Source organism: Melanostigma gelatinosum (genome assembly GCF_949748355.1).
Source record: "Melanostigma gelatinosum genome assembly, chromosome: 15".
NCBI classification, from domain to species: Eukaryota; Metazoa; Chordata; class Actinopteri; order Perciformes; family Zoarcidae; genus Melanostigma; species Melanostigma gelatinosum.
In genome coordinates this window covers 12,020,792-12,045,586 of record NC_136648.1, presented here as the reverse complement: position 1 = coordinate 12,045,586, position 24,795 = coordinate 12,020,792, and the positions used below count along the sequence as shown (strand labels likewise).

The 24,795-nt window shown below is 43.7% G+C and overlaps 1 protein-coding gene across 2 annotated transcripts; it reads right to left on the bottom strand.

The window, feature by feature from the left end:
- Positions 1-71: 71 nt before the first annotated feature.
- pkn2a (protein kinase N2a) lies at positions 72-20,716 on the bottom strand. 2 transcript variants are annotated; one of them, XM_079284906.1, is made up of 23 exons: positions 20,480-20,716; positions 14,159-14,323; positions 13,783-13,918; positions 9,823-9,977; positions 7,583-7,712; positions 7,320-7,465; positions 6,872-7,085; positions 5,992-6,177; positions 5,726-5,835; positions 5,443-5,586; positions 5,186-5,261; positions 4,783-4,939; positions 4,581-4,707; positions 3,935-4,071; positions 3,579-3,654; positions 3,256-3,347; positions 2,968-3,144; positions 2,821-2,883; positions 2,659-2,735; positions 2,316-2,458; positions 2,114-2,221; positions 1,888-1,968; positions 72-1,810 (listed from the first exon to the last, which is right to left on the bottom strand). In XM_079284906.1, the coding sequence occupies exons 1-23, from the start codon at positions 20,633-20,635 to the stop codon at positions 1,607-1,609; spliced, it is 3,060 nt and encodes a 1,019-aa protein (XP_079141032.1). In that variant the 5' UTR covers positions 20,636-20,716; the 3' UTR covers positions 72-1,606. The 2 variants fall into 2 exon arrangements, with proteins under 2 accessions (XP_079141032.1, XP_079141033.1); XM_079284907.1 differs by having other exon boundaries at positions 4,587-4,707.
- Positions 20,717-24,795: the final 4,079 nt, after the last annotated feature.

The following is a 24,795-nucleotide window of genomic DNA, read 5'->3' as shown; positions in this document are numbered from 1 at the left end:
GCCTCAACGAAAGGCAGATCAGATTCTAAACACCCAGTGTATTCATTGACTTGTACAAATAAAAGCAAATCCGCTATTACAAATGTTTAATTTGTGCATTTATGATGGGCAACGACTGCAGAAATGCCTTTTTGTTGTTTTTTTTACACCGGTAATCTGTAACAGTTGTGACTGAGTATTTGTGTACCATCTATAAAGTCTTCTGTTCTGGCAACATGCACAAGCAAAGAATAAAAAACAACTTTGTACAATCTATTTTCGTCATTAACAAATGTAGATAATTAAAACTAGATACAATTAGTGCTTTCAGCTTGTGTACATACAGTATGTATATATAATATACCCGGCCCTCCCCTGTAGTGATTCGTATCAACAGCTCTCCAACATGAGTCACTTTATATTTAACATGCAAATGAACATGTCATCAGCTGGTTCCTCTGTCAGATTGAAAAATAACTGATCACAGAACGGCGTGGGCAGCATTTAAATGACATTTTGACAGAAACCTGGAACAGCTGAGCTTCATAGGTTCCCAAATAACAGCTCAGCGCTTTCTTATGGATTTCTGCACAACACATCTTTGCTTCTTGTCAGTCCAGATATTTTTTACCACAAGAGGTAAAAGGTCTGCTGCTTCAAGACGGACAGGAGGAATTTGGTTTCGATAGCTTTTAACTGCAAAACACTGTTTTCACTTTGAGGAAACAAGAAAAATGCTTTCAGGTTCACTGAGGAAAAAATAGAAAATTGACATCAAACTGAACTTCGCTCTAAAATATTCAGCATTTCTTCCGGCCAACAGGCCTTTTAAATGATCAAATTTCCAACAATAGTAACGTGTTTCATTTCATTTAACACTAGATGGAATACTGTTTTATACTCAAAGAATATTATTATGTGGGTTATTGTATGCAGACCTGGAAGCAAAGTGAGGAAAAAAAGTGTTAAACCAGATTGTGGACAAAGAGGAGCTGAGGGTGAAGACCGTTTCTTTGATTTCAAGTCGAGAAGCAGCAGCCGTAGTAGTCAAGATGTCTGTAGTTGACCGCTCAGTGAGAATGCTTTGAGCACTTCAAAATGTACAGTGAGATTAAATGTCCTTAAACTGTGGCGAGGGCTTTGCAAATAAAGAAAGGAAAACACACAAAAATAAAATATATATATATACGACTGAATATAATCTGTACAGATCAAAAAAACAACAACTGACGACAGTGACGCTGAATAACATGATTGTGATGTTGCCGTCTTCTCAGAGTTCATATGAAAAACATTCTCAGTGGTCAGACAATGGACACGACGACAAGGTGTGCAGGAGGACAAAGCATTCCTCCTCGTTCACTCTCCAACAACAGAGTTTCTTTTGTTTTCTTTTTCTTAAAAAAGAAAAGAAAAAGAAAACGTTCTTCATGTGGATTATAAAATAAGTGGGAGTCCTCTGGAGGCTTCTGGACTTTTCTTCTCAATGGCACAAAGTTTTGCCCGGAAGGCTTCGGGGAGCCGCCGTTTTGGGCAAGGATGAGGAAAGTTTAAAAAAAAAAATGTTGTGAGCTACAGTCATTGCTGTGTTGGTTGGTTCACAGTGTGTGTGTGTGTAGACGGGAAGCTAACACCAGTCAGCGATGTAATCAAAGTCAGAGAACATGTTCTGCTCGTCGGAGTTCAGCGGTCGGGGTTCCCTGGGCGGGGTTAAGATCGGAGCCTCTGAGGTAAATTCATCGTCGAAGTTGCTGACGTCGGTGGCGTCGTGAATAGTCGGCACGAACGGCGGCTTCACCTTCTTAGCCAATAGTCCGTTCCAATCCATGTTCTGCCAAGAAACACACAGGCTCACGTTAAAAATGTTTTGTTTTGTTGTTCATTGCAAATGGTGGCTTCGTTTCTTACCCTGAAGAATAGATGTTTCTTAACCTCCTCTGCATCCTTATCTCCTGCTCCCAGTCGTCTTTCTGGATTCCTTCTTAAAAGCTGAGCACAAGGAGAAGCAGATATAGAGTGAATATTAAACTGATACACTACCAGGGACACACACACACACACACACGATGTAATCTCATCGTGTGTGTCATCATTCAATCACCGACTCCTTCCTTCTCAGAGCATCACTACACACCCTCCTCATGACGGAGATGGCCTCGGTCGAGAGGAATCGTGGGTAGCGGACCTCATCGTTGACGATGCTGTCAAACACCTCCTCCTCATCGTCACCGGGGAAGGGCGACTGAAAACAGGACAAAATGAAAATTCAGCATGAATCAAATGGAATCACAGAATGCAACGACACGAGGTTACCGAACGTTTGTTACAGCACTCACCTCCCCAACCAGCATCTCAAAGATGAGGACGCCCAGCCCCCACCAATCCACAGCGCGAGTGTACGACGTTTCAGTCAAAACCTCAGGAGCTAGAAACTCCGGCGTGCCACAAAACGTGCTGGTGCGGTCCTGGAAACCCATTCCTGGAAGCAACACAGACGCCGTTTAAAACTGTCACTACCTCTCTCGTTTGGGAACACCCAGAACTGATATGTTGAGAATATTCAGCGCGGCGGTTTTCATTTTGATGCTGCACGAGATTGGTCAGGAGATTCTCTTTCAATGTTCTTGTTTAATCTAAAAGGTAAAAAAGCCTTCAGTATAACGTGGTTCTCCATTTTACCTTCTTTGCAAAGCCCAAAGTCAGCAATCTTTACATAGCCCTCTGTGTCCAGGAGCAGGTTATCCAGCTTCAGATCTCTGCAAAATAAAAAAAAAAGGTGTGTTGAGGACTTCATGCTCCCGACAGATGTGGGACTAAATGGAATGACTTTAAACGGCTTACCTGTACACAATCTTATGGTCGTGTAAGAACTGTAATCCCAATACGACGCAGGCTGCATAAAATCTGCACGGGAACAAAACAGCCACTGTATTAGATTACAAGTATTACACACTGAGAATTCCTATCGAGAGACGTTTAGACACTCACATGGCCCGGGGCTCGGAGAAAACATCAGCGTGGATGTGCATCATCAGGTCGCCTCCCGCTGCGTACTCCATGACGAAACAAACGTGCTCCTGCGTCTGGAAACACGCAAACAGGTTGACCAGGAACGGGTGGCGGACGCTGTTGACCGCTTCGAAAATCCTCTTCTCGCACATCAGACTGGCAAAGAGAAGAGGAGGAGGAAGAGGAAGAGGCCGTGTGAGTCACAGCAGCGCTTCCCAGTGCAGCCTTGCAGTGTATTTGGCTGAGGAGAACTTTTAAAACATTTACCTGTCCACCTCATCGCGGGCCACAATGTCTCCTTTCTTCAGCGCTTTGATAGCGAACATCTCACCTGTGCTTTTGTATTCTGCTAACAACACCTGAGGAGGGGAGGCAGAGGAAAGTTACAGCTTCTCAAACGTGAGGATTTGGTGCTTTTCATTTTCACATTTGAGATATAAACTGAATAAATGACTGTCGGCCACATAAAACAAGCATGATGTCATCGTCAACTAATTTTGACTACTTTCTGGTCAATTTTAGACATTACAATCAAGCAGGGAAAATAAGAGAGAGATTAACCGATTGTGAAAAGACCAAATGAAACGTACCTTTCCGAAGTGACCACGTCCGAGGACCGCCACACATTTGAAGTCTTGGAGACTGAAGTGGAACTGATCTTCCTCCCTGGAAAAGAATCAGTGTTTGTATTAGTTTCCATTGTGAATGAATGTTGAGACGACAGCTAAACTCAAAGCCAGGGGGCAGTGTCAACACCCATGTTACTATTTCAGCCCAGTCAGAACATTAGGACTGAGCAGATGGGTGTCAAAGAGTGAAACAACAAAAAGCAATAATGGTGACACACGCTGCTCAAAACAACATGTCAAGATATTCTTCTCTTCGTTTGAAATGTACTTGAAGCTTTGACAGGACCACAGACGAGACGAGCACACGGCTCTCCTACCTGATCTCAGAGTCTTTCGGGATGGCAATGAGCTCCAGGTCCGGATGCTGCATCTCCTGCTCCACCGATCCGTCCAGGTCCGGCTTCACCGCCATGCTGTTCCTGTTGTTCAAGAAGTCAAATGAGGCGAGTGCATCCTGCAGAGAGGGAAGGACAGAACGGTGAAGAAATGTAAGGTTTTGGTCAACTAGAAAAGATGAAGAATTATTTACTACTGGAAGACGTTGTGTCTTCATATTAATAATCACAAATACACTCTGACAATCACTTTAAACTAAGATCTGCAGGACTCCATTCATCTGCAGGGACACATAAACAATGGAGAACATTTTGTTGTTAAATTAAATGAACCATCCATAAAACGACATAGTTTAGTCTTACACAGCCTGTGACTATGACTCCACTAAGTGCTTCTTTGGTTGTGGATGATGATCAGAGGTGACACACGTACTGAGGGGAACATGAGCCAATAAATAAGAAAGGTCTTCTATGAAGTTCTTTGGTTTATATATCCATGTGGCTACCAGAGCATTTTATGAGAAGACAGCGGTCAAAAACTGTGAATCGTTTTGTTTAGCTCGCCCCAACATGAACCGACTTTATGAATGTCTCTCACACAATACCAGTACTTCCTAGATCACTGTACCTGTACCTCCTCTTTGTCGGGCATCTTGTCCTGCACCAGCGGTTCTCGGTTGTCGTCGGGTGCTGGGTAGTGTTTGGGTCCTGGGGTGGGCTCTTTGTCAAAGTCCAGCTTGGTCACCAGCGGGTCACTGTGAATCGGCAGAGTTGTTGATTAGTTTTGAACAGCCTCAGATGTGTGTGTACGAGGATGTGTGCTTTAGTACCTGCAGGGTGTGGGTGAACCAGGCAGGCTGCTGGTCCCAGTCTCAGCCGCCTGCGGGCTGAAGGAGTTGGTGCTGACGGTCGGTATGGCTCTTCTCACCAGGCGGCCCCAGGTGGCGATGTTGATGTTCATCTGAGGGGCTCGCAGGAAGGTTTTACCTGACAACGAAGAGGCAAATGAGACAAAGAGGGGATGACGTTTGTAAAGAACTGTGAGGAACGGATGGAGAACAGGGAACACATGTCAACATTACAAAGTAATGTCTCCTTTTCCCTGGAAAGATGAATCCTGTATTTAGTGGATCCAGGAACCATAATATCAACATCATAAGGTACACCGTCCAAGCATCTTTAAACAAATGTAGAATGAGAATAAGTGTGAGGTCATGTTGAATGATGACTCACCTTGCTGCTTCGAGAAAATCTTCTTTTGTCTTTGCAACTTTGGTCGTCTCTCAATGACGGGATTGAAAAATGTCACCTGTACAAGAGAATTCAAAATTTAGACAACACAGAAAGCTGGTGCAACTGCATGGGCAGTAGGAAACACTTCCATCATAGACACATGCATATATTTATGAATAGACATACATATATATTCATGTATATACATACATATATATAACACTGTAGTTGGTGTGTGTATGTGAGTTTGTGCGCACCTCAGCAAACAGCATCCCCTGTGGCTCCAGGTACAGACACATCCCATGACGCTGGTTGTCCAGGAAGTCCTCCAGTCGCAGGAACTTGACAGCGCAGAGCGAACGCCAGTCACGCCAGTACACCGAGATCTCCAGCTCACGAGACTACAGGACAGAGCCACACACACGCACGCACACAAAACCGATGTGAAACACACTGAATGTGTTGCTCAAACACAACACTGTGTTTGTTCACAGTCAACAACACAGACGAGGGTCAAGGGCAGAAATGTGTGCGTGTTACCCGGTCCAGCTCCAATGTAAACTTCTGGTCCCAGGCCTGGTTACTGACCGACCTCCAGCTTGTTTGGCCGACGACCGTGTTGTCCAGCTTCAATACTGCGCTGATCTCATCTGAGGGAAACGTATGCACTCGTTCTTTATCAAGTACTGATGTATTAACAATGCCCCGAGCGCGACTGCAATTCAGTTGGTATTACAGACGAGGTCGTTTCTCAGGACTACTTTTCAACCTTCTTATCTTCCGGACAGTGCCCGAGGTCTACTCACTGGAGAGCTCCTCGCTCTTCGTCAGGTTCCGTGAGCTCACGCCGCGGTTTCGGTTCGCTCGGCTGATGAAGGATGAGCGCGTCTCGCTGGGGCTCCAGCCGGGCAGCGGGACAGACGCAGCTTTGGAACGACCGGGGACGTTTTCCAGAAGGTCCTGGCAGCCCATGAGTCTGACGTCTAACGTGCCTGGAGGTGAGGTGGGAAGACACACAGACCTGTAGCACGCAATCCGTCTTGCTCACAGTTGTTCAGTTATCCTATTTTGCCCATTAGAACTGGTCAAGGCATTTTAAAAGTGTTTTCCAAAATGAAAGGTGAAGGTTTGTTCTTTGGGTAATAATAACAGGAGACGCAGTGATGAGAAGTGAGCTGTGTCTCTGTAAAGCTACTAACCGGTTCATAACTAACAAGTGGTGTCAAACAGAAGCCCCCGAAATAATGAATGGACGTAGTAAGGGACAATTTAACTTTTTCCTCAAAGTAATGAGAGAAAATGGGAGAGATCGTCTTGTATCTTGTCTTGATACATCAAAGGACAACATGGACATCAAGACAGGAGAGCAAGAAATTTATTTTTTGATTAAAAAAAAAATTACGATTCATTGAAAATGAATCCTACAAAAGCTTTGCAAGATTAACTGACGCATCTCTCGTTGTCCAACAAGCTTTAATAGATTGTTGTGTGACTGAAGGAAGTATGCAATAATAAATATTATATATAAACTAATACACATGCCAAGCTCCAATATCCACACTTGAACAGTTGGTATTGTTTGGTGGTTAAGAAGAATAGGATGATGCTGCTGTATCAAAAAGTGTATATTACCTCAAATGATCAACGCGCTACCAATAACCATCACTGCGTCTCTGCTCCAGTTACCTGTGAGTGCAGCGGGCTTGGTCACGGTGCTGTACTGGTTCTGCGTGGAGATGAGGCTGGATCTGGGGCTGAGGACCGGTGAGGACAGCAGGGACAGCTCCTCCACGATGCTGCTGCTGCGAGGGTGGTTTTTAGGCAACTCGTTGAGGCGCTGCTCCAAGGAATACCGCAGGAGGTCGAGCTTTTGACTGGACTCATTAAAACGAGCCTGGGCCTGGAGAGAGGACGGAGGGAAGGAAGTACAAAAAGAAAGCAAAGGAGGGTGGGAGGAAAGGAAACAGAGAAGGATAGAAACATCAGTTATAAGGTCCAGTCTACTTTAATAGAGCGGATCAGTTTCATTGAAAGGCCATGAAAGTGTCCTGCAGGTCTAAAGTGATGGGAATCCTATTCCCCCTCGTTTTAAACGGACATAAAACTCAAATACATGCAAAACACAAACATCTACCTCCGAATGTGCTTTCTTCTCTGTGACTTTTCCCGAGCCCAGGAGTTTCATGACGTTCTTGGCTCCCTCTGCCACGGCGGACTCTATCTTGGCGTGGTGACACAGCTCCTCCACCCGAAGGTCCAGCGGGCTGATGATGGGCTTGTCTGGAGGACGAGGAAGGAAACGATTCTTTCATTGAGACGGAATTGTTCAGAAGACCTTGTGTGCACTCACGCAGGCCAATTCTAAAAAGGGATCACCGAGCGCAGGCGGAGGCTCACCCATCACGTCGTTGTTGTCGAAGCTCAGCTCGCTGGCCTGGCTGGACTTGAGGATCTGCATCCGGATGAACTCTATCTTCGTCTTGCTGTCCTGGAGCATCTGCTGGGCGGTCGCTAGCAACTTACGATCCTAAGAAAAAAAATTTGAAATGAAACTGTTGATGGGGGAATATCACACGATAAAAACACACATTATACATTAATGCTTGAATTGGAATGTTTTGTCTTCGTTAAAATAACTGGATGTCAGGACTTTACAGAGGACCCTCACAGCACACCATCCCTCACCACTTTTTGTGTTTTGATGTTGTGAGCATGTAACACAAACAGCCAGGACGCCAGTTCATGCCCTTAATTGGAGCCAAAAGAACGAGAGTGACCACATGGAAAATCTTAATCATCAAAAAACAAAAGTGGAATCTGATTATGTGTCATAATGTGCCATTACACACACAAACACACACACAGTGGTGTAAGCAAACTCCACCCCAAATTCCCCTGAAGTTTAAATCCTGGTTGTTGATGGCGGCGGCGCCGCGCGCAGGAAAGACCTCCAGCAGGCATTTCCTCTCTGACATCAGGACTATTTCCATCTGGAAGGTGCCTCCGTCTGTCTGTCTGACCCTCCGTCTGTCTGTCCCTCTGTCTGTCTGACCGGGGGAGGTCGGAGTGTTTTGTAAGCGACCTTCCCCGGTCAGACAGAGGCTCCTTCTCGACAGACAGTGGGGATCATGTGACAGTTCTACACCGAGGCTCTCTCTTCTCCAAACAATACTCACATGAACACACAGTCAGACAACTTCTGTGTTATTGAGCAAATTGAAGGACTTATGTCTGGTTAAAATTAGATATGACATGAACCCAAGTTAGACACCATCGAGTTTAGAGTCTTTCCAAAATTGTTCTTGTTAATGTAGAACTGGTCACATATTCGCACACATTTCCATTACAGGACAGTTACAGTTCTGAGAGCATGGTGCGGATCTTGTTACATTTGGACGGAGCCGGGCTTCAACTCGAGAAGGAGAATTAAAGTATTTCCACAAGTGTCAAACTATCCCTTTAAAAAGGATTCTCACTTTCTCACCGGCTAAGCAGAGACTCACGACTGAAACACTACACTATACTAAACCGTCTACTACAAAGTGGCTTCGATTACTGCCGAGACGGACACAGGAGCCGAGACGAGCGGCTCGCGGTGCTCCAGCTGTTGTTATCCGTTCTGGTAACGTACACACAACCTCCCGGCTAAATGATAGTTCTCCTCGCTCTGCGCATTAGAGGAGCCACAGAGAGCTTTGTGAACAAACAGCGGTGCATATGACACACAGGATGTGTCAGCGCCTTCTCATGTTTCCTCCTCCCCTACAGCGACGCTGTACACGCAAAGCCAACATGGATCATCCTACCACCTGCAGACCGGATTGAGCCTTTAACATACTAAGACTCTTATCATGACGAAATAAATAAGCATTGTGATTACCCGCATTATCGGGAGCATGTAGATCCGGAGAATTTTGCTACATTTTTGGCATTTTTTCGTGTTTATCACCAATGGCATATGACAGAATACATTCATCAACATCTGAAAAGGAAGGGTGGGGATTGGATTAAGTGCAGCGGACTTTTGAGACGAGCACCGCCCACGGCCGACCAACCAGCCAGGCCTGCCGGTTCAAACGCCACCAACCTGCCCCGGGGAGGAGAGCCAAGATGGAAGCTAAGCTAACCCAGCTGGGACCCAAGGCTACTCCACTACCCAGCCCACTGCTGGATGTCTGAGGCACAATCGCAGAAAAGAAAAAATAAGATGGATGACAGCATGATGATGGACAATGCTTTCCTCAATGCTAAGATGTCGGCCATATTATCTGCCCAGAGAATTGTTTATGTTGCTGCGGTTTACGTCACTTATGATGCAAATTCAAGTCTTTTTTTCCTAGTTTTGGCAACGATCAGTTATGATTACACGGCACAGGACACAGAACTTTGTGTGGAGGTTTATTTGTAAACTGTGACAATAAACTGAAGGATTTATAAACCAGATAGTTTGGACGTTATTTTTACTATTCAGCCTCATTTTCTGACCCTGACTGCTCGCATTTCTATTTCTATTTTAGTGGCGATGTCACAATGTTGCTAATGTCACAACACATTACCTACAGAAGTAAGACGCAGCTTGAATGAATCATCCTCAACACACAGCACAAACGCTGAGTCTGCTTTATAGCGAGTCTTACCTTGGAGGGCCCGTTGGAGTACATGAGAATCATGTTCTCTGCTCCCTGCTTGACTTTGAGCTCGATGTCATTCTGTCTCTTCAGGGCGGCCAGGTGGCTGCTGCTGTTGCACATCCTCGCCTCACTGTTGGGCGTATCGGGGGTCAAAGGGCATTCTAGGGAAAGGCAAAGAAAAAAAAAGCACAGGTTTTAACTTCATGGCTCACATATATCACTCTGTGTGCTGACTGAGTTTGTCACAAACATACACGTAAATAGTATCTTAGCATGCGTGTGCTGTTCATCGGCTGCCATTTTGGAGTTTTAAAGTCCTGCAGCACTAACTTTGCTTCCAGAAAAACGTCAGGAAGCGACTTCAGTGGTCACATAATATATCGACTGTTTATTATTTAATAAGGTTTGTTCACAAAATACTCCAATTGACTCTCAACACAAATAATAACTACACAAGCCAACAACGTTAGGATTTGGATCGGGAGTCTGACACAAAGTAGAATTTCAGTTTATTAAATGGTGTCAGAAGGAGACTGGAAGCGTCTTTTTTGCTCTATTTTGCAGAAACGAAAGATAGAAACATGCGATTACACATTAATAGTAAACCCAGCGCACACAAATATTCTGTTTAATTTGTTATGATACTTTGATTTTCAGGAACTATTATTCAAAAAGGCAATCGCTGCCAATTCAAATGCATTTTCTGTTATGTCATCGACCCGCTCCTGAGCTCACTGTTTAGTCGTGTCGGGACTCGAAAGGTGGCGAGAAAACCCCTCCCCAGGCTGATCGCTGCAGCACAGAGCGAAAACATTTATTCTCACACACACACACACACACACGCACACGCGCACACAGGTGAGGTGGGCAAGAAAACCTGCCTGACTTCTCCTGACTTGATTTGCAAGTTCAGTTTCAGTTGTTATGGCGTCATGAAGCAACCGCTCTCAGAAAAGGACCCAAAGAGCACACACCACATCCAGAACACACGCCATGCCATTTCCTACGCCAGGACTTGCTAAATAGTAGGTCCACTATGTACACAACTGAACGTTATTCAGCTCAATTCTCTTCTTTTTCATTTTTAAAGTCCACTCGAGTCCACTCGAGACAAAAAAGCAAGTCACATGACACAACGACTTCAAGCAGACTTCCCTAAAGGAGTCTTGAGTTCATCTAATTGAGCCTGAACAGCGTTAACTAAAATAACAGCGGTGAGGAAAACCATTTATTCTGGAAGACGCTGTCAAACACAGATAATAATAACCAGCAGGCGGGTCTGTGATTCATGAATTGTGAATGTTTCATCAAAACACTGTCTAAGGATTCCTTTGAACACCTGCGGGACATGGGCAAAAAGGAAGCATGTGACTCTTTGAACTGAACGCCGAAATGATTCATCTAATGACCCTCAATGAGCCGAGAAGACATCACTGATGAGGCTTCGGTGCACGAGGGGAGGAAGTTAGCCTTCCTGGGGCAACCCCTCTTGTGTGTATGTGTGCGTGTGTGTGTATATATATATATATATATATATATATATATATATATATATATATATATATATATATATATATATACATATACATACACATACACACACACACACCACACACACACACTGAGGGAAGCAGGGCTAGACGGGAAAACAGAGCGGGCACTTGTAGATTCTCATCCAAACCACATATGTGTAGAAAAGCATGTGGAGCAAGGTGAGTATTTACTTGGGGACTTGGGGCAAAACTAACTTTAGTGTTCGTAGAATCCACATTTCACAGTCAAGAGTCTGTAGTGTCACAGCCATTACATTTATAACACTGTCATGAGCGAGTCATGAGTCCTTTGTGAAAAAGACAAAAGGCCCGCCGAGAAACACACGTGCGGCAGTGCAGCACGTGTCATCCCGTCTACGGTCGGGGCTTTCCTCTCTGTGTGAAGGGGGTGTGGTTTGGTCAAGGTCTTGCAGAGCCAAGAATTCAAGGACCCCCCCCCCCCCCCTCCCCCTCTTTCTCAGCAGTTCAGCCCACGCTGAGGCCAGAGGACAAGATACTGAGCTACTGAATAGCTGCAGGGCTGATGTCACTGCTGGACAGCTGACAGGGGGAACCCTCCCTCAGACGAACCCAATCTGTATCTGATGAGAAGGCAATGAGGAACATGCCAACAATACTCTGGTAACAATTACATCATGGTTTGGCGAGCTGGAGAACTAAAACTGGCGTGGGTGTTTTGCCATTTCAGATGTGATACGACAACTGGAGGGAAAACAGACTGGACTTGTATTCAGGGACAGGGATGACCCGATCCGACACCTGGGGTTAGAGTATCGGCCGACGCCTAGTACCGATCCAACACCATTGTGAGAATATTAAGCCGTGTGCCTCACTGTGTGGAAGAGATCTTCTTCCTATGAGTGAGGAAACATCAGGCTTGACATAAACATTGAAAATGTAAGAAAGAAATTCTTAAATATAAACTTACTGAATTGTCATTTACCAGTAAATCGTACACCAACAACTTCAAAAACTTGAATGGAAATTCCGGTCAATAACGTATAAAGCATATAAATCACAGAACTGAATTGGATAGATCAGCCCCTATTGTCACGATACCCGATCAAGCTTTTTGTGTCAGTATTGCCCAATATCTGATCCACAATCAGGGAGTAAACTGCTGCTCTTGGGGCAAGCGTCTTTATGAGTGAGCTCATATGTGACAGAGGGAGCTGACTGGTGACCCTGGAGTCAGAGCTGCCGCTGCTCCCAGACAGCACACGAGAGCGAGTCGGTCCATTTCTGGCCTCAGCTGAGTGGCGGAGAATAACCAGAGCCCCCCCTCAACGCTCTCCTGGAACAAAACACACATTCTGGCTGCTCGCAGAGGCAGAGCAACTCCTTCCTACTAATTCAGGAAACAAGTGCCGTCTCTTGCGGATTCGAGAGCAATTTCAACAAGTTGTCTCGTGACCGTGGAGCCGAGCGGCCCTCGGTCCCTCTCCATCATTTTGCGATGGCCAGCGACATTCCGCTGGCGTCGCGTCACTTAAAAAGAAAGCCCTCGTTCATCAGATTGAGAGTCAGTGAGTCAGGCTAAATTTGTTCCCACTTAAAGATAACCATTTACCAAGACGACCTCCCTTCCCTGCCCCCTCATCTACTTCCTAATGTCAACTGAACCGGGGGGGGATGTGATGCTAACAACTAGACAAATAGCATTCCTTCTAATCCTGAATCCACACCAGACACTCGCCACCAACGAATGCATAAGGCAACTAATGTAACCAAACTATATTGTGCTGCGGGTAACTCGCTACAAGTGTCATTGTTGTCGACAGACGCACAGGAGCAGGCTTTCAACGGCCTCTGAGGGGAACAATCGGCAGCTCATTGTAACCGTCGGTGGAATGTGGAATGCAACAATGTCAGCCGCTGGAGAGCGAGTCACCTCCAAACACTCAATGATCTCTGTGTGTGTGTGTGTTCGTACAGGTGTTGCTCTGACGAGACACTGACAAAAGTTATTTACTCAGCGATGCTTTGCATTTACAAAAAAAACTGTATCTGGGAGAGAACGATGAAGAGATAGTGACACTATTTGGAAGGGAAATTGCTGCTTTGTGACATGACACAGATAAGTAATGAAAATATGTAAAGCAATGCAAAAACTGTATTTTAGCTTTAATTTGAGCAATATATAACTAACCCTAATTCAATGCTTAGATACAAGGAATAAGGAGCTAAATGTAAAAGAGCACAACTACAACAATGTATAGAAGTGACGTGTAGTATAGACTTGGTCCCTGTTCACTACATCCTCCGGGGCTACTTTGATAGAGATAGATAGATAGATAGATAGATAGATAGATAGATAGATAGATAGATAGATAGATAGATAGATAGATCGATAGATCGATATATAGATCGATAGATATAGCCTATCTATCTGCTGTAATGTTTCGGTTGTTACCTAGCAGTTCTTCAGGGTCTTTGACCACGATGTGGGCGTTGAGCTCTTGCAGCTCCTGGTGAAGCTCCTCAACCTTCTTGTTAGATTTTTTCAGCATGTTGTCAACATAAGCCAGGCTCTTCTTGTCTGTGGTGACCTGAGAGGAGAGGAGAGAAAATGGGACAATTTATCGAATGGCAAAGATTTAAAGAGGGACTCCTCATTAACAATGTCGGGTTACTCGTGATGGGACTCTTCAGCTGGTGAAAACGGTTGTAAAACGTCTTTGATTGTGAACTTTGATCAGTCTCTTATGAGTTACCCAAATTTTATGGAAGTAAATATCATCATACAGCTTTGAGAGAAAGACTCTCCGCAAGATATTCAGCGGTTTTACCTTTCGGAGGTTCTCTGCACCTTCTTTGATCTTCAGCTCCTTGCGGATCTCGCGTCGGATCTGCTCCTTGATCTCGTCCAGCTTCTGCTGAACCATGGTGTCGGACAGTTCCAGGTTGTGTCCCAGACCCAGTCGCTCCGCCACCAGCTGGCCCCTGGCATCCCCCTGAAGGAGGACAACAGAGGAGGAGGAGGAGGAAAAAAAGAGGAGATGAGAGGAAGATGTGGAATGTATTTAAGAAGAGGTCAGCAAGGGAGGAAGAGAAGGGATAATAGAGAAAGAGGAGAGGACATGCAGAGTTCAGTGACTCAGTCAACAAGTAGACCGGCATTATTTGAGCGGCAACTAACCAACAGGACTTATCAATGTAAATGCAAAACAGCTGAGGCTATTAACACACACACACAAAAAAAAAAAAAGCATTTCCGTTTTGTCATGAGTGTCAGCTCACAGCAGTAAGGAAGCGATAAAAACAGAGGAGCTCCAGAGATCTCATAATAACCACCAACATCTTTGTGAAACATTAGTTGTACAAGGAACATATTTCAAATGAATGACGCTATAACAACTTCAATGCACTGACGATATGTTGTGGCAGCCATAGCCGGAGTATTGTGAGGTCAGCCCGGCGTGGTGGTGTGTTCTGAACTTGAGCTCACCTCTGCACACAGTGTTTTCACTGCTACCGTCAGTCACCATTTAACTTGCATCCTTAAAGCCTTCTAAAGAGGGATTAGAGGTCCCATCTTGAATGGCTTCAGCTTTAAAAAAAAAGGTTATCATGAATACAGTGGTGCACTCGTTATGATCCACTAGTTGCGATGAAGACTTTCATTACACAAGTCGTCATAGTTCTCTGGTTTGAAAATATGTTGTTGGGTAATATAACCGTTTAATTGAATTACATGGGTCCTACTATTAAAACCACAACATTTCAAAACGATGAGTCATCAAAGCTCAAACCAAATTACAAACCTAAATATAAAGCCTGCCCTCACTGTGGTACCGTGCCAATAATTGCGCAATTACTTATGTTGTTCAACATCTGTGACAGTCGATGTTTTGGTAAAATCATCGGTGTAAAGCGCGGTCACTCAATCAAACCACAGCATCAACAGGCACAATAAAAAGGTGATCCAGAACTCGCTGGAAGCCTCTAAAGTGGTCACACCTAAATTTAAATATTGAGACTTAACGCAATTAGCTTCAATTTAGTGGGCCACTGTTAAAAAGCACAGTTGCCTGATGAGAGGCTGGTAAAAAAAAAATGATGAATCAATGCAACGAGACATAACATCTAGGTTTAAGTTACCTGAACTTCATCGGTTTCAGCCAACTCCATCTCCAGATCAAATGAACCGACCCGTCCTCGCATGTTCTGCTGACCAGCACTAACTATCATGATTCTGTTTCGGTGAAATGATATCCTGCTCCACAAAAAGGTTCGGCTACACGATATCTGGCTCAGTCCGAAGCCACACTCGTTCACTCCGCCGCTATCCGATGTTCTGCAGCTCTGTCGTTCTGCTCTCTCTTTCTCACACAGGCCGGTGACATCAACGAGGAAGATAAACCGTCTGAGCAGCGACAGCCAAATCCCTCTTAGCTTCAAACTCTGTGAGGTCAGAGCAGCCCGGAATGGGACCTAATCTAACTCCAGGGAGAGGACTGTGTCTAAAATTAACCCAAGTTAAAAACACAACACTGGCTGTCTATTGTGCCCCCCCCCCTCCCCTCTGGAAAGCAACTTGTGTGGAAGAGGAGAAGCTGTGAAACGACGACACCCCCACAACTGTAAGAAAGGTTCAACAGGCCATATTTCCGATCATTAAGTTCTCCTCTATGGAGTGGTCTCGTGTGACGTCACAGTTTAGCTGTCGGCCATGTTGGAGTACACACAAAGCCACTGGCATGCACGGCTGAGTCGCATAACCTATCGGTGGTGAACTTTTGTGCTGTCTTTGGTTGTGGCAGCAGAGCTGATAGAGACAAGAAATCATTCTTTCGTTTGCCAGCGGTCATTACACATCAAGGAAATGACACGAAGGAGCTATCCAAGCGACGTCGCGAGAAATATCTCTCGAGATATAAAGGAATGGAATTTGGCGTACACTAGAGTATGTGCGGATCACTTTATAAGTGGTCAGTGATTTTATTTGCAAATTCGTTTGTTAACAGTATTTAATAAAGGAAATATAAATTAAACTTGGACATGAGAAGGTTACTGAAGCTTCATCGGCCCGTGACAGCAGTCGGTGCCAGAGACGTGTCGAGCGTGTACAACAGGCGGAACACATAGATGCAGCCTCAGCATTGCTTGATATCAGTTTAACGTCGGATCATATATATATATATGTATATGTATATATATATATATATATATGTGTGGGGGGGGGATGAAGTTAGGAGTTAGTTGAAAGTGAATTCCTACACACACGCACACAATGACATGCATGTACAATGTAAACAAACACACGTGTCTGTTTGCACTGAGTAAACATTGAATATTGCTAAATATCGGACCAGATCTGTATATATTTACCCTCCCAATGACGAGATGAGAATTGTCGACGACCGTTGCTTTGACGTCTCGGACCCATCCACTGACAAACTGATTATAAGCGTCGAGCCCTTTGTAGCACTCCAACTCGTCTTTTGTGTAAGGACTGGGGGTGTTCACGAGATACGTGTAGATGTTGGCGTAGTTTACCGATGGAAGATAAGTAGGATCGGCACTGAAACGATCTGCACTCATCGTATAGGGATCCAAGTTACCAATAACCTTCAATTTGGCCAGGTAGCGAACCTTTGATGCACTATCCAGTGATTCAAAGTATGGTATTTTCGCCGCACTTCCTTGTTTACTCGCCGCCATGTAGGATCTGTATGTACTCCAACATGGCCGACCGACCTCGTAACTAAGGAGATCGTGACGTCGGTGAGACCACTCCATAGGTGCTCCCTTCAGAGGACACTATATATCACACATATGCTGGATTTGAGGCTGCTTGATGACTCACAGGTAAAATGGAGGTCACAACTCCTGGAAGTGGAAGAACAGTGTGTGTGTGTGTGTGTGGGGGGGGGGGGGGCAGCTCTCTTCTTCAGCTCTCTGCCCTGCTGAACTTGTTTGCACTGTAGCTGTGTTTAACCAATGCGGTGCGAGGACAGCATGAGGACACCCTAAAGAGCTTATTTTACTGCGCAACAATGCAAGGAAATCCACGAAAAGGCCGATCAGATAAGGTGGAAATAAATCAGCCAGTAGACCCGCAAGGGTCTGCGTTTTAACTTGAGATCAAAGACAGAAACTACAGCAGAAGAAGGTGAGCAGGGGCCTCATTTTGCAGGATTGCTTTCACCTCTCGTTTCTCTCAAACTGCTGTACTTCCTTGAGTTGCTCGTTTACCTGCATGACCCTTATCATTTCTTACCGCTTGAACGCATTGCCCTGTCAGGGGAGTGACGCCGCACGGAGAACTCCAGACTTACTCGGTTCAAACTTTAAAGACGAGTGAAGCAGGAATTGTAAGCAAATGTTTCCACTCATAGCACAAGGCAAACACTTTGTGATGGATTGAGGGAACTTGTTCTTGTCGGTGTGGCTCTGCTTGCTGCTCTGTGGATTCTTAAAGGCTCACAACAGAGGAAAAGACTACACGCTGCGTTTAATATTACAAAAATGAAATGCTTCATTTTTTAGGTGACTAAAAAAAGCAATTCTTCATCTCCACAAAATAAAAACAATAAGCTATAGCTAAGAAGTGCATTATACAACTTTAGTGCCCAAGAACATGAAAGGAAACTGTGAGGTAAAAGCAAACATGAGGTCGGAGCCTCAAGTGTAAGCAGGTTAACTTGCTCTTTAAGCCCGAAAGCTCCAAGTCCAACAACAAGAGCTCCATTCAGACAATAGGACAATGGAAAAGGTTGAGGCCACTATCCAGGCTCATGCGTAAAAAGCCAAGCCCTCGCCATTTCTGCATGAGGCCTATATCTCAAACCTACAACCTGACACCCGGCTGTCTCCCCCCACAGCTGGCTGCAGAGTATTGGCCACAGCCTGGCGCTTTGCTGCCACCAGAAATAGCAACACGGGCTAATAAACACGGATCCTACAAACGCAGCCTTCACACGGGCCTGAGACATATCCCATGGCAAGTCAAACTTTTAGGTAATGTCTTGCACTTCAGGTCAATGGTCATTTCTGAGACGGACAGACAGTAGATTTATTGTGTGTCCACAACTGTCACAAAAGGACAACGAGCAATAACTGCACTGAAGCACCTGTTTCTCTGCTGACTGGTTCCACTCACTATAAACCCCCGTGGTGATATCTGTTAAAGCTCAGCTGGCTTCTACGACCTCAGCTAAACATAGAAATATATATTCTAACAGAGAAAGAATGACTTCCACACGGCAATCTTTAAATCCTAATATGCTAAACGCACTACGATCTCATTAAGTAATAAAACATAGGGCTGGGCTTGTGTTATTGTTATGTATTATTATTGAACCACAACAGTTCTTGCAGTTGGGCTCTAAATATTTCTGGGTGGCTGTTTTTTCTTTGGGCCTCCTGCAGTCTACTCAGTAGTAACATTGAATTGGTTTAACCCTCCACTCACCTTCTATTTCTGTTGTGCAGTTTTAAGAACAGCTTTGCTTTTGCAAAACACACCTGTTCATATTTCAGCTTGTTACAGGCATCATTGTGCACCAGACACTGAAACAGGAACTGCTCCTATTCAAATCTGCACACAGTTTCTTTTACCAATGACTGATGATTTCTTATATTCTCATTCAACTGCTGCTCAGAGGGATGTTTGTCTCTTTCTGCCTCTTCGATTGTCAGTGTGGTTGAACCGTTCGACAACGTTTTCTTCGAAATAATATAGAGTAGTCCACTCATACATCTGAGTAAAGAATCAAGCTTTTGTGGCAGGTGACTACAAACTTTTTGATTTATCAACTCTAAATCATACTCGTGTGTTTGCAATATATAATGTGATCAATCACTATCGGCCAGCTCTGATGGTAAAATAGTATGTAACACTTTACATCACCTAGTCTGGCTTATTTATAAACCAATACTATGATGAGATCCCAAATAAAGGACCTCTTTATCCATGTCTGTCCTCATACTCAAGAGGACATAGGTGGTCTAGCCTACAGCTTATGGTTATCATACTCTGACTATTAAAAACGCAATACATCCATCGTATAAAATAGACATTTTAATATTAAACTGGTTCAGTGAAGGCATCACCTACATGACAACAGGACAGGTCATCCCCACCTGTTGCTCAATCTACAACAGCAGCAAGGATCAAATGAATAAAAACACATTTGGACTAATACTTCTCACAAGTCTTAGCTTCCTTATCTGCTGTAAACCATTCTCCTGTAAAGATGAATAATAGCGTGTGAGTTATCAGACTGACATGAGTACAGTTTGGGGAAGATATTGCTAAATGCTAGACTGCACTTCAACAGGGATTAGGGAAAGTTGTGGATGAGTTGTAGGTCTGTAGACAATGTTTTTGTCAGAAAGACTTACTTCAGGTCTGACGTCACTCAAGTGAAACCACATTAAATCAGTGAGTCACGACTTGTTCGTGGAGAAATATGAAACACGACTGTAATGCCGGGTTGCACTTTGGTCCTTATTTAAAATAGAAAAATGACCTTTGGCATGTTAGAGTAGTGACTTTCTGACTTATTTTACATCGCTAATGCTGATGTAGTAAGTTCATCCGGTCTGTAACGTGTTCGATAACTTAAAGTCAAACAAACCAGCCCTTTATAAAAAACAATTTGACGATTTTAACTGTATTCATATTGTGCATGAACATATTAAAAATGAAAAATATGACGTTGTCGGTAACTTAAAGTTACATCAACACACAGAGGGCACTGTTTATTTTTTTTAAAGTAACGCAGGTTAACTTAACGTTAGCTGTAAGTTAACGTTTAACTACTATTATTTGACTTGATCTACAGCAACACTGACGTTATAACGTTTTACGTCAACGGCCGTTACATGAATTAACACAGCAGCTTCCGCCCAAATCTACCGGTTTAAAAACTTGGAATATTTCAGGATAAATTACTTTGGATAATTGTTTCCCAGGCCCCAATCCATGGATAATTCCCAGGCAACTCTTTGGGATCCAACGTTAGCACAAGCCCATAACATAAATACAACACTACCGACTCACAGCGACTCGACTTTGACAAAATAAGGCTGTTTACTAACTCATGGTTGAACCTCTGGAGCAAGTTTGCGCACTTTTCGCAACAGTTGTCAACTTTTCCTACCTGCACGGAGTCGGCGGCCATCTTGGTTTTCGCCTTTGAATCAAATCCTACGGGGAGAGAGGAGGGGAGGTGGAACTCCAAAAACAAGCCTTGTTTTAAGTTTCCCTCTCTGGCGACAAACAAATAAGTGATTATGTGGACCAAATCATCGGTCATCTCGGGTACATGGGGCTTCCCATGTCGTCTTCACACTTCATTGACGCGGTCGCGCCGTTCTAGAGGGGTCCTGGAGGGTGGACTGGTGTTCATAAATACAAAAAAAAGCTGAGGCATAAATCTGTCCCAGTGCAGTTGGAGAAAGAGGCGGTGGTTAGCGTGGAAGCGTCCGCCCAGAGGAGCTGTAGTGCTGCTGTTGGGCTGCTCTCAGCCCGGGACAGTCAGCTCACACGTGATTCAAAACTTTATTTAGCCTGGCCTCACATCACGCTAATAACCTGAAATCATCCCGGGGTCAAATAGAGAGAGAGAAAACAACAACAACATGTGTCTCACGTCAGGGGGATTCAAATTCAGGCTAAAATACGGTGAAATGAATGTGCAGACATTACTAAAGATGGATAATCCTAACTTCTTAGATGTTTGATTTCATCAGTGGTGGACAACGTAGGCCTTGTGAGAATATCACTGAAAAATGCTTAATTAGTAGTGAAAGTGCTATAATAAGAACAGTATCAAAAGTAAAAGTACCTCATGCGGAATGGCTTTGGTCTCTCAATATGAGTACATAAAAGTATTTACAAAATGCTATAAATATTACATTATTATTTTCTTTTAAACATTAACATTTAGGCAGTATCATTATAGTTAGTGAAGGTGGCGATAACTGCAACTGTTAACTGTCTATTCCATAGCAATGCATCCTATTTCATGAATATGTAAAATCTTAATTTGCAAAGTAACTGCCAGGTATCTGTAATGGGGTAAAAAAAGTATAATATTTCCCTCTGAAATGTATTGAAGTACTTCTATAAAGTGCCATAAAATAGAAGTGCTGCACTCAAATAAAGTATAGGTGCCTCAAAATATTTAGCTTGAGTAAGCTGCAGAAGACTGCATCCATTTAGTATTGATAATTCAAATCAAAAGGATCATGCAGATGCTGTACGAACTTGCTAACAACCAGAGCTGCAGTGCAAACAAAAGCTGCTGTATGAAATGCTGCAAGAGTCACAGTTTGCTTTTGAGCCGCCGAGCCAGATGAGAATGAAATGATCCTATGGAGAAAAAAAAACACACAGGACAAACGCTGAACTCTTCTCCACTGGGGCCGGAGCATGACATGTCACACCTCAGTGAGAAGACTTACTGCTGCCTTACATAACCCTCAGGGACACAGTCGTCACAGGCCATATGTCTCAGAGACTGGGCACTCTCTGTGTTATGGGGTGGTGTCTCAAATATTTATTGGCGGGGACAACAATGCCGGCTCCTCACTCATTCACTGAGCATTGTCCACTCAATAAAAAATGGCAGAGGCCTTGTTGGGCAGACGGATGAATTATGTGCTCCGGTTGAAATCCCTCCACAGTGACACTCTGCAGAGGCTGACTGAGGACAGGTGCTTCAGGACATGATGGTTTTGTCTTTTATGTATGGATCGATATGGTCCGTCAGCAAAATCCACAACCTACACTTACCCAATGGTGCAGTGTTTGGTAAGGGAGGAAAGAATGGATAAGATATGGTGTATCTGTACCATTGGGTCAATTAATACCTTTATCAGAAAGACACACGTCTGTGTTGTTCAGCCTTTCTCCAGCTCTGTTTTTACAGTTGAATGAACACTATACTTATCTGTGGGTTGTTGCTCAATAAACATCATGATTATTGCTATAATTAATTGGACGGTGACTTAAGTTTTATTGGGCATGGTGTTGTTCACAAGGTTGTAAAATCTCAGAGAAATCCTAATGCATAAAGGATGCCTCTGGGGCCCGTGTAACTGTGTTGTCCCTGTTTACTGGTGTTACAGCAAATCCTGTGACACAGCAGATTCTGTGACCTGATAATGAATTTCAGCCATGTCTTGCAACCGCACGTTTTCATGATACCATATCGCACACTATATCTTTTTTACATGTGTTAGCAAATAAATATACTATACAGTATACAGTGGTAACATAATATATACTGTGGTAATAAAGCTGAAAAACGACTGGGGACATTTGTTGCCTATTGCCCTCTTGGTTTTTTTGTAGGCTCTCCACTGTACTGTTTGCTATCTAATAAAGGCTAAACTGACAGAGATATTCTCAAATGTTTCAATTTCAAGACATATAAAATTACTCTTTGAATGTTTTGAATAATAAGTTGTGTCTGATGTGTACTTTTTCCCACAAAAAAGTTCAATATGTTAATATTTTTTGTCTGCCACTTCACTGAAAAGTCCTTTCTCCGTGTTTTCACATCACTCTCGTGTAAGTTGCATTTTGGACCATGGCTGACTTCCAGTCGTGACGATGTCACAAAATCATTAAGTAGCTTCCACATGTTAAACTCCCCTCCAGCTGATTGAAGTGAAAACAGCTTTCTAGTGTCAGACTCTGCACACACATTCTGCAGGTCAAACATACAGGTGAGGGGACAAAAGGTTTTTGAGTGTTGGGCCACATCTGCCAAAAATGTGTGGATTAGTTGAATATGACTAATTCTAAATCCTGACATCTCCACACTAATATGATTTTAGTGTTTTTTTATATTGTATGAACTGGCAAATAATCAACAGACAAACTAAACTTCTTCACAGAAGACTTGGCGTTTGGAGACGGTCATTTTTGATCGTTTACTGGTTCATAGCATCCAGACAATTGAAACTATTGACCATAAATGACACAGTGGTAGCCACATATTGGATAAATAATCTTGTAAAGACTAAAAAGAAAACAAATAACACCTACAACAAGGTCATTTAGATCCAGTTGTTTTCAGCAGCCACCTCTGATTTCTTTCTGGTTACAACCTCATAAAAGGCCTCAGAGGGGTTGCAACTGTGTCTTGGTCTGCTTGTTACCGAGGGGGGCACCCTCCATGTTTATCTGGGTCAGAGGGCCAAAACCAGGAAGCTGGAACTGGAAAACGATGTGAGATTAATGGGGATGAGTCCGAAAGTTGATGACTGTCCAGGGATTATCAGAGAGCAGAGGTGAGTAACACGGAGTGGCAGCACTGGGTCATATAAACACTTTCTCTGGCCTCTAGCGACTCCTCTCACTTCATGTTACAATGTCATTTCAGTGCTCTCACTTTATTTTTCAGCTGCAAGTATAGTGACTTCCACAATAACTGTTTTTTTACATACATTCAGGTTGGCATTCATTCTGATTTTAAAGTATAGTTAAGTTTTATGTCCCCCCCCAACATATTTAACTCACTGCAATCCCCATATCAAATACTGACAAAAGACTTGAGATGGAAAGGATGTGAAAATGGATAAACACACACACACAATCGGAGGCAGGAGCAGAACCTGGCAGCTCTTTATCTCCCTCTGCAGGATACCAGCTCTGAAATAATCCAGCTTTAATTCTCACAGCAGCAGCGTTATCTGTCTTTACCACTCCCTGCTCTGTTGTACTTGATGACGATGATGCACCAACATTTATATTAAATCAAAGAACACACATGCATCGCTGGTAGTGTCAAAAAAAAAAAAAATGTTCCGTGTATTTCGTTTGCCAATCAAAAGACGAAAACAGCCGTGTGTTGTTTTTATGTTCCATCGGACAAAACTGTAACACAAGGAGAGGTGGGAGTGTAGAAGGCACACGAAAACTGAGCGGCAAACTACAGTTTGTCCTCAGATAAACAAGAGTACCTTATTCTTAAGTATATCTAAATACTTCAGGAATCGTGATGTGGCTGTACATCCAGCTCTTTCAGGTGAATTAGTTGAGGCGACAACATTATGTCACTTTAAACTTTTAGTCAGCAATTTATAAAGGGTAGACACGAGCTTTAATCAGCCAATAAAAGGCCTTTAAAACCCCAATAAAGCCAACCTTCAAGAAACGAGAGATGACAACTACACAAGCAAAATGTGAAGTTATTACCAACCTAACATCTTTTATGTGGAGAACTGAGAAGAAAACAGCAAAGACTTAATGAAACAGTTCAACACTTTGGGGACATACAGAGTCGCTTTCTTGCCAATTAGGTGAGAAGATTGATACCACTCTGTAGGCAGACTTTAGGCTCACCAATTAACACTTACATACAAAAACTGATTTGTGAAAAAACAACAAGTCTGCGGTGTTATAAGAAAGTGACAGGCTAGCTGATCCCCCCCCCCCCCCCCACGTTTACAGTCTTTATGCTAA